The 15,482-nt window shown below is 33.7% G+C and overlaps 1 protein-coding gene across 50 annotated transcripts in view; it reads left to right on the forward strand.

The window, feature by feature from the left end:
• Adgrl2 (adhesion G protein-coupled receptor L2) overlaps positions 1–15,482 on the forward strand; it is a 619,253-nt gene that overhangs the window by 465,565 nt on the left and 138,206 nt on the right. For all 50 annotated transcript variants that reach the window (XM_078026550.1, XM_021732267.3, XM_078026553.1 and 47 more), the window contains one exon: positions 8,636–8,807. In XM_078026550.1, the coding sequence (XP_077882676.1) occupies positions 8,735–8,807 (73 nt within the window). In that variant the 5' untranslated portion in view covers positions 8,636–8,734. The remainder of the gene's footprint in view (positions 1–8,635; positions 8,808–15,482) is intronic.

Here is a 15,482-nt window from a genome sequence, read left to right on the forward strand (position 1 = left end):
ATTATATTTAATTTTCCTTAGAAGAATATATATATATATACTTCCTAAAGGTAGCAGCTATATCTTTTTATCTATGTGTGTATTTTTGTGGTACTGTGGATTGAACCCAGGGCCTTGCATATACTAGTAAGGTGCTATCCCACTGAACTATTTCTTTTGCTCTTTATTTTCTATTTTGAGACTGTGTTTTAGTTAGCTTTTTCCATCACTGTGATCAAAATATTTGAACAGTGCAACTTAAGCAGAGGAAAAGTTTATTTTGGCTCAAGGTTTCAGAGGTTCAGTCCTTGGTCTGCCAACTCCAAAGCTCTGGACCTTAAGGTGAGGCCAAACATCAAGGTGGAAGGGTGTGGCAGAGGGGAATAGTTTAGGATTTGGCAACCAGGAAGCAGAGAGAGCCCTTCTCATCAGGGACAAAATATAAACCCCAAAGTCACACCCCCAGTGACCTACTTCTTCCAACCACACCCTACCTGCCTACAGATAACCACCCAGTTAATACATATTAGTAGGTTAATCTACCAATTAGGCTACAAGTCTCTTAATCTAATCAATCTCACCTCTGGGGCTGGGGATATAGTTCAGTTGGTAGAGTGTTTGCCTTGCATGTACATGGCCCTCGGTTTGATCCCCAGCAACACAAAACAAACAACAAACAAACAAACAATTTCACATCTGAACATTTTTAAACTTTTTTTAAGGTGGGGTGGGGTGGGGGTTGCACTAGGGATTGAATCTCTGGTGGTTTACCCTGGAACAATATTTCTAGCCCTTTTCATTCTATATTTTTGAGACTGGGTCTCACTAAATTGATTATAGCTTCACTAAATTGCGGAGGCTGTCCTTGAAACTTGTGATTTTCTTGCCTCAGCTTCCCTCTCACAAGTGAACTTTTCTTCGGGGGCAGTGGGGGAGAGATACTGCATATCTAAAACATAAAACAGTGTCTTGCTAAATTGCCCAAGCTGATCTCTAATTTGACAATCTTCCTGTATTAGCCTCCAGCGTACCTGGGATTACATGTTTTCACCTTTACATTTGGCTACATTTTTAAAAAGGTTTGTTTGTTTGTTTTTTTTTTTTTTTTTAGAACTTAACACAGAACCAATTTACATAGGAAGTAAAAATAAATAACATTGACTTCAGCACCTAGTATCACAAATATCTAGGTGGTACTAACTAGGTATTAATTGACTTGAGATACATGCAGTTATACTAATTGTTCTACTTTATTTTAAAAGTAAGAAGTGCAAGTTTAGATAACACTGTATAGATTGGCATAGTTTGCAAATGAATTGTTGATTTCAAAAGGCAATGTACTATATATACATAACAAAATTTTCTTCAGCTTCTTGCTATATATTCTTTATACATATTTTTTCCTATTTATTTTTAAGATTGTTTGATATACTTTATTCAGATTACCTCATTACCTCTAAGAAACCTCTGATGGTGATATTGATGATCTAATATACAACAGATCCTGGGTCATTATTATTTCATTTAGTGGTTGTATATATAGACCAAGAGGGAATTTGAATATTGATTCAGGGAATGGCTAGTAACAATGATTTATGAACAACAAATCCTGTGTAGTGAGTCAAATGTTAAGATTTCATCTTATAAGCCACATTTAATTTTTCTTTTATTTTGCCTAAATAATGATTAGTCTGTAATCTCATAGATGTTAACATTGAAACATCCCTTCCATGACTGTTAACATTCATTGCTAGTTTGTGTTGGAGGTAGTGTTTGTTTTTCTGACTTATAAGCAGCTTCTCAGGTAGTGTGGTTGATAAGATTTATCTGTCTAGGAAAATTTGTTAATTCATAACATGTAATTGCCAGCACTTTAAATAGCAATATAAATGAGTAGAATTAAGGTAGCTCAACTGGAAATAGTAAAAATTAAGTTAATATGTAGCTATCGTTACCTGGGGGATGTTAGTTTTACTCGTGTAAACAATTTGAAAATCAACTCATTATTCTTTTGGTGTTTCATCATGTTCATAAACCCAAAATGAATTTGTTCTATTTCTATTTATCCCCCCCACTCCTCCCCCATTCCCCCTCTCCCCTCTCTCTCTCTGTACTGGGGATTAAACCGAAAGGCACTTTACCACTGAGCCATATTCCCTGCCCTTTTTATTTTTATTTTTTTTTGAGACAGGATCTTGCTAAGTTGCTTAGGGCTTCACGGAATTGCTGAGGTGTGGCTTGGAACTTGCCATCCTTCTGTCTCATAGTCCCAGGGGTCTGGGATTACATGTGCTACCATGCCTTGCTTCATTTTTTAATTTTAAAAAAAGATAATAAAACATGTAATGTAAGCTTATTTGATTTATTTAGTTAATGGCAATGGTATTTTAGAACACGGACTTAATTCCCAGCCCTGCTAGCTACTTACTCTTCTTGAGCGGGTGAAATTTCTCATTTTAAGGTAAAATGGAGATAGTATATGCCTAAGTTTCAAAGTTGCTGTGGAAAGCAGAGGCAATATGATAATAAGTGGAGTTAGTTTGTTAATCTACTTTCAGTTTAATTTTTTGGAAACCTAATTATGTGCCAGGAAATAATACCATCTTTTCAGATGGCTTATTTTTGAGCTAGAATGTAATTTCACTGAGTTTTATCTATTTTGTCATTCAGTGTATACCAAATAATAGGTGCTCACTAAACATTTGTTCATGAATAGTGTGGTGTGGAAATTTTTTTTTTTTTCAGTTAGTCTGGATTGCAGTCTTTGTTCTGCCACTTAACTAGCCAAGTAATTTCAGTCTAATTACTTCACCTCATTCTGACTTCTAAGCTTTGTAATATTTACTTTGCATTTTTATAAGGCTTAATGATTTGTGTCTGATGCAGTATTTCACAAAGAGAAGGCACTTGGGAAATATTTCTAGTCATAGTAACCCATCATATGTATTTAACTCTAAAATTTGCATGAGAATTCTAGACTATTATAAAGTCAAGAGGAATATAGCATGATGTTTTAAAATTGGAGAGGACTGCTATTTAAAAATAGCTTTCCCCTGCTGGGCATAGTGGCTCACACCTGTAATCCCAGTGACTCTGGAGGCGAAACAGGATGATTACAAATTGAGGCCAGCCTTAGCAACAACTACTTAAGATCTTCTCTCTAAAAAATGAAAAGGACTGGGAATTTAGCTCAGGTAAAGTGCCCGTGGGTTCAATCCCTAGTACCAAACCAAACCAAACCAAACCAAACCAAACCAAACCAAACCAAACCAAACCCAACACAAAACAACAACAACAACAAAACTAACTTTTCTTTCCCTGTCTCTTACATTGGGTTTGGATGAGTTAGGGTGGGGGTGTACTAACCTCTGTGTTATAGGTGTGCTGAAATGTTTTCTAACAGTAAATTCAAATGTATTAATAATTATTTTTGGTATAAAGTTTGAGGAAGCCACCAGCTTTTCTTGATATGTAAGGCATATATCTGTTTTATTTTTTTTTTTCTTTTGAAATTTCAATTGCAAGGACTGGAATTGTGGCTCAGTGGTAGAGCACTTGGGTTGGATTCTCAGCACCATATATAAATAAATAAGTAAAATAAAGGGTTATCAACCACTAAAAAAAATATTTTTAAAAAATTTCAATTGCAAGTTTCTACAGTCATGAAATGTCCCCCACATTGGTTTGAAAGTGACAGCTATTTGTTTTTATTATTTCAATTGGATGGATTTTAATGAAGAGAATGGCAGACTGCCCTGCACTGTGCCTCTGATGTCCACAGCTACAAGCCTCTTTTGCATGCTCAGCACGACTCCTAGATATTATAGCATATAGCAGATGTCATTTACTAGGGGTATTCCTGACCTCTTCTTTCTGCTCCTCTAAGCCCTCTCATAGGAGAATCTATTCCTTTACAGTGAAGAAATTTCAGTAAATGGTAAGACGAATAATAAATATTAAGGGGACTATTGTATAAATAGTTTAATTAAAGCACTCTGGACTTGATGCCAGGAGTCTTGATACATACCATGGCATTCAGAAATGAGACAGGGAGAGGGTGGTTACTAATGGTTGGCCACGTGGTTTAGGATCTCTGTGAGCATTTCCAGCCCATCCCTGATGCTGTCCTTGTGAAGCAAAGAAAATAAACTCAAATCCAAGTGGTATGTCTGGAGTGAAGAAAGCCTTTCTGATTAGTGATAGCCCAGTTTGCTTAGCCCACTTACCGGAGAAAAACTCCCAGAGGTGTTGATGTTTTTTTTTTCAGATGCCAATGAGAAGGGGAAACTAGACTTTACAGATCACATATAAAATAGTTCTGCAGAGTAAATGCTCTGATTGAGTTCCAGTGAAGTAGATATTAAACTGTAATTTATTTTTTGTTTTCTATGCCTGTGTAGGGGACACAGTGGGGTTAGTATCGTCCTTTCTTGTGTTTGTTTCAATAAAACAGAATAACAGCTTATTTTACTAGCAAATTATGTTCCTATAATTATTATAATTTTATAGTGCAAATAAGATCAGAATGAGTAATTTTGTAAAGCTATGTTCAGCTTTCATTTAGAGTACACACACACACACACACACACACACACACACACACACAGTGCATACAATTGTAGGCTTACCCCGAGTATTGATGTTTCATTTTATACAACATTAGTGCACACTAGCAAAGATGGGTGACGGGTAGGTCTTGTGCTTGGGTAGCTTTTGCTTTCCCTGCTCTCTTGCTTATAGTTTTTCTGGGCTTAATAGCCATTGTTCAGTGTTTTTTTTTTTTTTTTTTTTTTTTTTGTCTGAGTAGAAATCAAAGATAAAGCTGTCAATATGAATCTTTGCTCTTGACAGAATAGCATCCTTAGTTAACCAATTTTGAAATTTTTAGTTAAATTTTCTTTTCCTCTAATTGATTACAACTGATGTTGTATTCTACTTTATTTAATTGATGCTGATCAACAAACAGGTTTTACTTTTTCTATATTTGCTAAATAAATATCACAACATCAGGCTAAATGTGATTTCCTGATAATGTAACACAAATATGTGACTATAAACTGGTTAGTGGTATTTTCCTTTTAAATAATTTTGCTGACAGTTTAAGGCACAGGATATTTATTACAGCTAATAAATATAAGCAGGTTACTGTCTGAAGACTCCAGCTGACTGTACATTGTAAGTAGTGTATAAAACATTGAAGGCTGTTGGGATATAAACAGTGCTGAAGCGGATTCCTGGAAGTCACTATTCAGCTTTAGAAGGTTTGGTAGTAATGATGCATTAATTGCCTTTTTACATGACAGAGTAATAGGATACTTAGATCTAAAAAAATCATGGCAGAGGTTTGGTAGACAATGGCTTGTGGTTCATAGAAACAAGATTCTGATGAAATTGTTTGAATCTTTTTATTTGGAGGATAGAAAAAAAGCCTTTGTAGGAGACTGTGTATTAGAAGTGACTTGGATCTTTAAAGATCATAATCCTTGATAGTTTAAATAGAAGTGTGCTGTTTCTGTTTTTACTAAGAAATGCGCTGTTAAATATCTTCTCAGTTCCTCTCACACTTTATGCTAAGAACTCTGATGTTCTTGGGAAAAAGGTTTTCAAAAGAGAGGGAAAATCAAAATACAAATAAGTTACTAATGAGGGACCTTACTTAATTTAATCTTTTCTTATTTGTTGAAAGGAAACTTAATAGCCCCTTTCTGGTTTTGTTTCTTGTTTTGTTTTGCCTTGTGAGACACTCTTGAGCTTATTTTTACAGGTAGTTAGTTTGAAGGATGGTCTGCTAGCTCCATCAGTGTCTGAGTGCCCTTTGGCTCCAGCTTGGTTTAGGAGCAATGTTTTTTGGGGATTAGTTTCACCATATTTGATTGTTTATTCATTCTATTCTTAGCTTACTGTGATTTGCTAAGTATTTCAATTTTCATTAACATTTGTTCAGCGAAGGGTTGTTTTTAATTTGGATCACAGCAGTAAAATCTTTTGATTTAGTTTTCAAAATTGCACTTTAAGTTTGAACTTCTGGAAATAATTTTATTTGATATGAGAGTTGATTGCATATAAGTTGTGGAAATGAGAAAAAATAAATTCGATATTCTGCAGATGAACATAAGCTTTATTTGCATATAGAAGCCATGATTTTTACTTTCCAGAACCTGTTTCTATTTGACAAAGTGTCGTAGTCCACTGGAGTGTACTTTGTGAATTATGTTTCACGTTCTCAAGCCTTAAGAACACACAGAGATTTAGTATAGAGTCTGTTCATGAAGCTTTCTGTCCTGCCAAAGACCACAGTAGAGGTCTTGGTTGTGTGGTTTCCTCCTCCTTTTCCTCTTATTAGCAGAGGTTTTCCTATTTTGGCAGCTGTTTCCTACAAGGCAGTCATCAGTCCCTGATTTCTTCCTTCCCTTTCTTCCCACAAACAAGGACTCTTTCAGATAGCGAGTGACCAAATACTGAATGATCTTGGATCGCCTTAAGAAAATGTAACTGTGTTGAAGAGTTGTACATGCAGGCCAGCTGCCTGTAGGCATTCGCTCATTGAAATCGAAGTACCCGTTACAAGTAAAACTTGCACAGTCAAAAATTCTTTGTTAGAATGTGGAACAGTCCAGAGGGTCACTCAGTTTTACTTTTAGCAATTAATGAACCCTCATCCACATATTAAAATTACTCTAATTGCTTGATCAGATTATTGAACAGACTGTAAGGTATAAGAAATTGTTTATGGATCAGCCTTTGGATGTGTCAGGCCATTAGCCTTTTGATCTGACTTTCATTTTAAAGGTAGGAACTTGGCCACAGCCAATGTAAACTTTAGTTTTAGTTTAGATTGTCTTTTGACTAACCTTTTGGGAATTCAGTTCAAAAATGAACAGAATGGGCCAGCTATTTCTACATGGATGTGTGTCATGTCTCCATCAGACTGATTTTTGATGTGTGGCTCTTTTTGTATTTTTGGCATTCAGGAGAGGAAGCATGTTGCCTTTTCTTTTGTTTTTGTTTTGTTTCTTTCGACAGAGAAGCATTGAGGTGTTTGCAGAGCTGCATAATGCCAACTATGACCCCTGTTATATCTAAATGTCTTTAATGTTTTCAGAGAGAGCTAAAATTGGGGTGGTCATGGGCCATGGTATAGAGAAAAACAGTTGTATCTCAGACTGTGGGCATGATAAAACAAACTCCTTATTATAGAGATATTTTGCTTGTTTCATCTGTGATTTTTAATGAATTAAAATTTAGATTAATTTCTTTCTTTCTTTTTTTTTAATTGTCTTTTTTGGTACTGGGAATTTAACCCAGGGGCAATTTACCACATCCCATAACTCCTCAGCTCACCCCCCCTTTTTTTTTGTTTACTTTGATACAGGGTCTCACTTAAAGATGCTTAGGGCCTTGCTACATTGTTGAGGTGGGTCTTCAACTTGTGATCCTTCCACTTCAGCCTTTTGAATTGCTGGGATTGGAGGCGTGTGCCACCATGGCTGGGCTAGATTAATTCTTTTACATTCTTTGTAGTGTATTCCTTCATATGAAAGCCATGATCGTGCTTTTCCTTTGTGAAATATGTTCCAAACCATTTAGAATCTGCTTTTCCATAGAACTCCTTTAAAGTGAATAGAACATAGTGAGCAGCTACTGTGATCCCTATGATACATGAAGCATGTGTTTGTCTCTGATGGAGACATGACACACATCCATGATGTGAAAGAGAAGTTATAAGTAGAATTTTATTTTCTAAATTATGCTTATGTTTTAGTCACAGCATCTAAATTATTAAGAATTGTCTTATTTGAACTACCAATGCAACCTCATAATGGGGAAGATGGGAGTCCCCTCACTGTCTCACTTCATACAACTCTAGCAGCTTGTCAAGGGTGGCTTGAGAAAACTTGGTAGGGGATTAATTAATTTGTAGCAAATAATAGGAAATTAATTTGAAGAAAGTGTAAGGTGTTCCCTTCAAAGGAAACATTTGTGATTTCTTTACCCTCAGAGGCTAGACTGGGAGACTAGATATATTTGGGAACTGCCTTCATTTTATGAGTCTGACAAAGCTAATGTTATAATGCAGTTCCTCATACTACTCTAGAAAGCACAGCTCTTGTGCAGATCCCAGCGAAAGACCAAGTGATACTAGGATCCAGAAAACACTTTTTAAAGTCACCCTCCTGATAGTGTTTGTATCTTGTTTGGAGAACTGGGCCTATAAGAGCTAGTCAAAATTAGAATTAACCCCAGGTTTGGTATTCTTTGTGATCCTTCCCCTAGTTATGCACCTTGGAGCAGTGCACTGATCATAATCTTTGGATTTTTTATTTGAGCTTAGTGGACTCAAGGATGTATTTTAAGTTATACTTTGTGAAAAAGAACAGCATATGAAATCTAGAATTTTGACCCATCCTAGAATGGCTTTCAAGTTTTTCATGTTTTTCTAAGAAGGCTTCTTTATTAGGAATTTATGTACCTTTACTGTTACGTTATGTTGCAAGGCTCAGGTATCCAATGTATAGGAGCAGCTTCCACATTTGATTTAGAATCAAAATATATTTTGTACTTAAAAAAGGGAGGGAAGGGGAGAAAGTTGTTATTTTTGTATTTTCTGTGACATAGCAGGACCATAAAGCCAATGATAGATTTGTTTGTTTTTCAGATATGAGGATCAATGATGCAGACTGCTGGGTTCGATGAAGCTGGGCATTTATAACTAGATTCATTAAGGAATACAAAGAAATATCTAAAGGGATCAATAATGGTGTCTTCTGGTTGCAGAATGCGAAGTTTGTGGTTTATCATTATAATCAGCTTCTTACCGAATACAGAAGGTAAGACACAGTTTAAATTTTGTTCCTTAAATCAAGGAGAACTTGAGCTATGCAATCTTCTTTCTGTGAAAGTGGTTAGAATATTATTTTATTATTCTAAAAGAGGTACTGAATTCTTCTTTTGGTGGCTGAATTATTTCATTACACTGCTATAAATTATAGAAAGTGCTAGATGTCTGAATTTATATTTTACATAAATTTGTGACCTACAACAATTCTAAATAATCCTAAGGGAACTAAATGACATATTAGATATATTTTACATTTATTGACTATTGCCGTAAATCTATTTATTCTAGGAAATTTGAAGTATTCGGTGGTGATTTTTTAAAAACATATTTTTAGATATAGGTGGACACAATACCTTTATTTTATTGTTTCTTATTTTTATGTGATGCTGAGGCTCAAACCCAGTGTGTCACATGTGCTACGCAAGCACTCTACCATTGAGCCTCCACCCCAGCCCTTTGTGTTGATCTTTTCACTTCGTATTTAATTTTTTGTCTGTTCAAGTATAGTTGTAGTTTTAAAATGCCTAAAACAAAACAAAAAAAATTCACATCTTGTAAAAACGATTTTTGTAGTACTTCTTAATGTTATCTGTTTCTTTAAAAAAAAAAAAATATATATATATATATATATATATATCCATCATGTGAAAACTTGTAAAAATGCAGGAAGACTTTTCTTTTTTTTTTAATTTTTTATTTTTTTATTGGTTGTTCACAACATTACAAAGCTCTTGACATATCATATTTCATACATTAGATTGAAGTGGGTTATGAACTCCCAATTTTACCCCAAATGCAGATTGCAGAATCACGTCGGTTACACATCCACAATTTTACATGATGCCCAATTAGTAATTGTTGTATTCTGCTACCTTTCCTATCCCCTATTATCCTCCCTCCCCTTCCCTCCCATCTTCTCTCTCTACCCCATCTACTGTAATTCATTACTCTCCTTGTTTATTTTCCCATTCCCCTCACAACCTCTTATATGTAATTTTGTATAGCAATGAGGGTCTCCCTTCATTTCCATGCAATTTCCCTTTACTCTTCCTTTCCCTCCCATCTCATGACTCTGTTTAATGTTAGTCTTTTCTTCCTGCTCTTCCTCCTTGCTCTTTTTCTTGAGCACTATTGCTTAAAATTTTTTTCTTTTGTATTTTTGTGGTGCTTGGGATGGAACCCAGGCTCTCCTGCATTATAGGCAAGCACTCTACCAGTTATACTTCCAGCTCCTAAAATTGTATAACTCTTGATTTATGGTGAGTAGTTTTCAAGACAGACCAACTTTTTTTTCTGGGTTGGTGATTGAACCCAGAGATACTTTATTTCTGAGCTATATCTCCATCCTTTTTATATTTTATTTTGAGACCAGGTCCTGATAAAGTGGTGAGGCTGGCTTTGAACTCACAATTTTTCTGCCTCAGACTTCTGGGATTATCACATGCACTATCACACCTGACTGAGTTTTAAAGAAGTAAATGCACTTTTGAGGCTTAATGAAATAAATAGAATGATCATTTGTTATTTACTGTGTAGATTTTTTGGTACCCACTATTTATGCAGTCTGAAATAATATTCCCATGTGAAAAGAACATTCATCCAGATAGTATGGAGCATAAAGCAGACTGAAAGTTAATATGGAGGAAAGATGTGTAAATTTTATAGCTAGTTGATGGTGGTATTCAGAATGAAAATGTTAACTTATAAAAGCTTTGAAGAATACAGAGTCTTTGATAAATCCATATAAAATATAATAGATTTTTTTTAAGGCCCAGTGAAATAGTATTGATAAAAATGTTTTAGAATTTTTAAATTGGATTTATATATGCTTTTAATTATTCTGTTTATAGCTATTAATAAAATGGTTGGCAGGGAAAAAAAGGCATGATATCAGCTAATAGATAGGAGCTTATTATTCCAATGTCTTTGTAATAAGCTTCAAAACATTAACCTTTTAATTTTGCCAAAAGAATTTTATTTGAATTGTTTGTTCCAAATTTAGGTTTTGTCATTTTCTTCCTGTCCTACCAATTTCTACACTCAATATATTGATATAACTTGATAATATATTTTAAACCATATAGAAATTTAGAAATATTTTAAAATAAAAACTTCTGTAACCAGAAAGTATATAACGTTCAATTAGATTTAAGTCATACTTGAAAGTTACAAATATATTACTATTTTATTTTCAGGTTATATTCCTCTTTGTTTTAGAATTGGAGATACATCAACTCTAAAAGTATAGTATGTCTGAGTGAAGAGTAGTACTGTAATGATAAAAAAGAAGCAGGAATTGAGTTTTAATGTGAATCTCAGGCTTGGATTGTTGCGAAAATCATATGGATAGTTTATAATTTTGCATCTGGTTTTTAGAAAGAATAATAACTGAATTCCTGCTGTTATGTTTGATGTTTTTATACATTTAAAAAAGATTCCAGGTGTGGACCAATGGATCGTTAGTCCAATAATGAAAAATTTCCAATTGGTGTGGAGACCACTTTGCTGGCGCAGTAGCATAACTCAGTGGGGGGCAGGGAGAGCTAGCAGACAGAGACTTTTTCATGAGATACTGCAGTTTTATTTCCAGTGTCACCTATCAGGTCAGGATTCATATCTGCTGTTAAGAGAAATATCATTTTTGGCACATCAGGCCAGGGGGTATTGCTTTTGAAGCAATTCCCTCCTACTGATAAAAAGAACTGGGGACGAACTCACACTGCTTATTCTAAGAGTGTACACAGCTAATGCACACTGTTAGAACATTTATCCAGCATCACATGAGTTTGTCTTAGAAAAGTTTTACATGACAGAATAGTCCTTTATTGCAGGAAACCAGATAATGGTCTGTGAACACCTATGGAGAAAACCAATCAAAGTTAGGTATGAGGGTATAGGAAGGAAGATAGAAATTTAATTATTCAGCCATTAAGTTTTTTCTGAGCCCTTCCATGAATGTTTTACCTTTTAAAATATTTTAAAAAATGAGATGGTATTTTTCTGTATAGTTCCCGGGTCCTTGCACATAAACTCAGATGAGGTTTCAAAGATACACAAAGCACAGTTCTTACTCTGAGGAGCTCATGTTCTTGCACAGCTTTGGAACCTCAAACACCTATTAGGGTCAAACAGATAAAGTAACTTGAGTATATCAAGCAGTCTGAGGTTTGCCACAGACAGGGAAGTGCTTGCCAAAGGACCATGATTAAGTCCTTTCCAGTGTATAGCCCAGTTTTGCCAGTTTTCCAACTTTTCAATTGAAACCAGACATTAAGATTTTAAATAATAGCAACCAACTAATATTTTAAAACAAAACAGTTTACATATTGTAGAATCACCATGGACTATGCTTTTTTTCTTAGAGATTTCTGTCTTCCAAAGTAGTGATTTACCTTGGTATTATTTAAAGGCTTCATATCATGTTGGATTTATTTTAGATCTATACCTATCAGATCCAAATTCGTGAGAAGTACTTATTCTGTGTTCAGACAGACCTTATAAATATGTCCTGTTTCTTGTGCATATTCCTTTATTTTTATGGTGCTGGATTTGAACCCAAGGCCTATGCTCGCCAGGGCCATGCTCTACCACTGAGCTGTACCTCCAGTGCCTCTTATGCATATTAAAAAACCAGATCAATAACCACTTTTGAAGTTTAGTATGGCAAAAGCTAATTATATAAAAGCCTAGTTGTTAGAATTACTCTATTATTTGTCAGTCTTAGTGAATATTTTTGCAAGATAGAAACATTTTTCTTCTTCCTGTATTTTTTAAAAATTGTGTTTAGAATTTCTAAATAAACAATGATTGAATGAAGACCAAACTTTAAAAATATTTTGTAAAATTTTTATATAATTGATTTTATTCCTGGAGAACTAAACTCAAGCCCTTCACAAGTTAGTCTGTTGAGAAACTGGTGTGCTTTGATTATTTTGGCCAATTTTTATAAGCATAGTAACCCACTGTGGAATCATGTATCAGTAAGTAGGAAAGGAAATTGAATTTTTGTGTCCCAGAGAATTAAATTATGCTATATAATGGAGCCCTGGCAAGCATAAGTCAGACATATGAAAGCTTGCTCAAGTGACAAGTTACAAATAATAGTGACTCTTCAGCAAAGCTGGTAATATTAATTTCAGGTTGAATTCTTTACACAGTTAATACGTAACTAAATTTCATAAGTCTGAATTTTTGTAATTAACTCAAATTATAATGTTGTTATTCTTATTTCAGTGAAAAATGTTATACTAGGTATAAATACCAGATATAGCTTTATATGTTTATTTTATATAAAACAGGAAAATTTACAAACATAACTGTGGAAATAGTATCCTGCCAATTTTTAACTGACATTTAAATTCTCTAAACACATTTTCTTAATGACTTTAGAATCAATGTTATCTTTGTAAAATATGATATGTATGTGTATGGTATTTTCAGTATCTAGTAGAAGAAAATAGGCAGGTCTAGAGGTTAAGTATGAATTAAAAAATAATCTTTATTTTACATATAAGTACTTCTCAATAGTCTGAATCTTGTGGAAGATAATGATTCTTCAAGTTTAAACTTAATACTGTATCCTTTTTTTCTTTCATTCTTTCCTTCACATACACATAAGAAAATATACACGTACATATATCTTAATATATATGTACACACACACACACACACACGCGCGTGCGCACACACACACAGTATGTCAGCTCCACAAAGGCAGGTTTTTTTTTTTTATTGCTGTTTTTCATTCATATATTAAAGTGCCTAGAATGATGTCTGGTTTTTAGCAACTACTCAATCTGTTCTATCACATGAGCAGCATAAGTCTTTGAAGTTCATAGTCTTAATAGTGGGGAGGGGCCAATGAGCACTTGTCATAACAGGGTGATAATTGCCAGGGCCTTGTTCATGCTAGACAAGTCTTCTGCCACTAAACTATATCCCAGCTTTAAATGTAAATTCAAAACCATTTTTTTTTTTTTTAGGAAGAAAATGATTTTATTCGGTGTCATTGAGAATTTAGTAACTGGTTGCTCTCTGGGAATTGAGTCAGTATATTTTCAGATTTTGTTTATCCCTCTGATCCCGCTCTTGTAATTTTAGGCTTTAAAAAAGGAACTTTTTTTTTAACTTTTTTTTTTTTTTTGGATAGTGTACTGAGAAAGAAAAAAATATTGAAATATTTACAACAAATTGGAAAAAGCAACATATTTTCTGCTGCATTTAGCAGATCTCTTAAACTCTTATTTCAGTTTGTCTTTTTTCATTATGATAACTTTATTCTTTTTCTTGTTGGGAATCAGTAGATGGCCATCACTATAATACTGATGTGACTTATGTTAGGGAATTACATTTTCTAATCTAGCAAAATTGACTACTTTTGTTCATTTCAGTAATTTTGATTAGTTGAAGTCTTAGAGGTAAATTTTCAGCAAGGTACATGGGGATTTGGCTCTATGACTCCTATTAAGCTTAATGGGAGTCATAACTCCCATTAAATTAATAGGAATTGTATATCTGTGCTTGCTGCATAGCAAATGTAACCTTATTTTTTTAAATTCACAAATTATGTAAATTAACATCTGCTCAAACCAACACAATTTTTTTAAATGATTTTATTTATATTTTTAGTGTTGTCCTGTGTGATTTTACTCCTTAAGAAAGTGCTTAACTATATTGTTCTTTGGACACTTTAAATATTCTTTATTGTGTTTTACACATGTAATTTGATTGCAGCACTTTCTTCTCCATAATTAGTGAAGTATTTTGGTTTTAAAAATATAAATATTAATGCCATTATAAATTAAAGGATATTATTTCTATCTTAGAAAAACCAACTGTCTTTTTATTATGACTAGTTAGATTCAAGATGCAGGTAAATTTGTTCTGAATGTGACACAGAGTTGCAAAAATTAAAGCTAACTTAATAGATATACTAGCATCTTTTAAAAAAAGATAATTTGAATTATATTTGGTCATTTTCTACCCTAATATGCATCATCAATATATCATGTTTCATAAATGATGAGTACATTCAAGTACTTGGTTGTTGATTTTTTTTCCCCCTTCTCCCTTTTCTTCTCACTTTCTACTCTGTTCTGTCCCCCACTGCTTCTTTTCCAGTAACTTAAGGAGCAGGTCTTTGCTGGGGTTATAAATAAGTGGGTCATTCACAGCTGCCCAGTAGACCTCAATAATATAATATAGCAAGCCTCCATTTTCTCACAGAAAAGACTGCATCAAATATTTCATAAGTAAATGTTATTAAACAATAATATGATAAAAGTAAAGAGGTTATTAACCTATCTAATCTAGAGTACATTTTAGATATATTGATTTTATGTGCATATTATATATTATCAGTTATTTTTACATTTTGAAAAAAAATCAATAATATCTTAAAGGTAGCTTAATTAAAAGTACAAGAGGCATTTAAAGCATCTTCATTTTGCAGACCTGTGATTCTTTTAAGTACTCATTATTCATTAATTTCAGTTTTGATGAAGTTCTTGCTTCATTTTTGAATTAATATACCTTTTCACTTTTTTTATATGCCATATACTTAGTTTGTGGTATTAGAGAATAAGATAATACAGATGACTGAAAATATCTTGAGTATTAGTTGGAATTCTGTGATTATAGTATGCTTGAAAAAGGCATTAGATTC

Source organism: Ictidomys tridecemlineatus, chromosome 11 (assembly GCF_052094955.1).
Source record: "Ictidomys tridecemlineatus isolate mIctTri1 chromosome 11, mIctTri1.hap1, whole genome shotgun sequence".
Lineage (NCBI taxonomy): Eukaryota > Metazoa > Chordata > Mammalia > Rodentia > Sciuridae > Ictidomys > Ictidomys tridecemlineatus.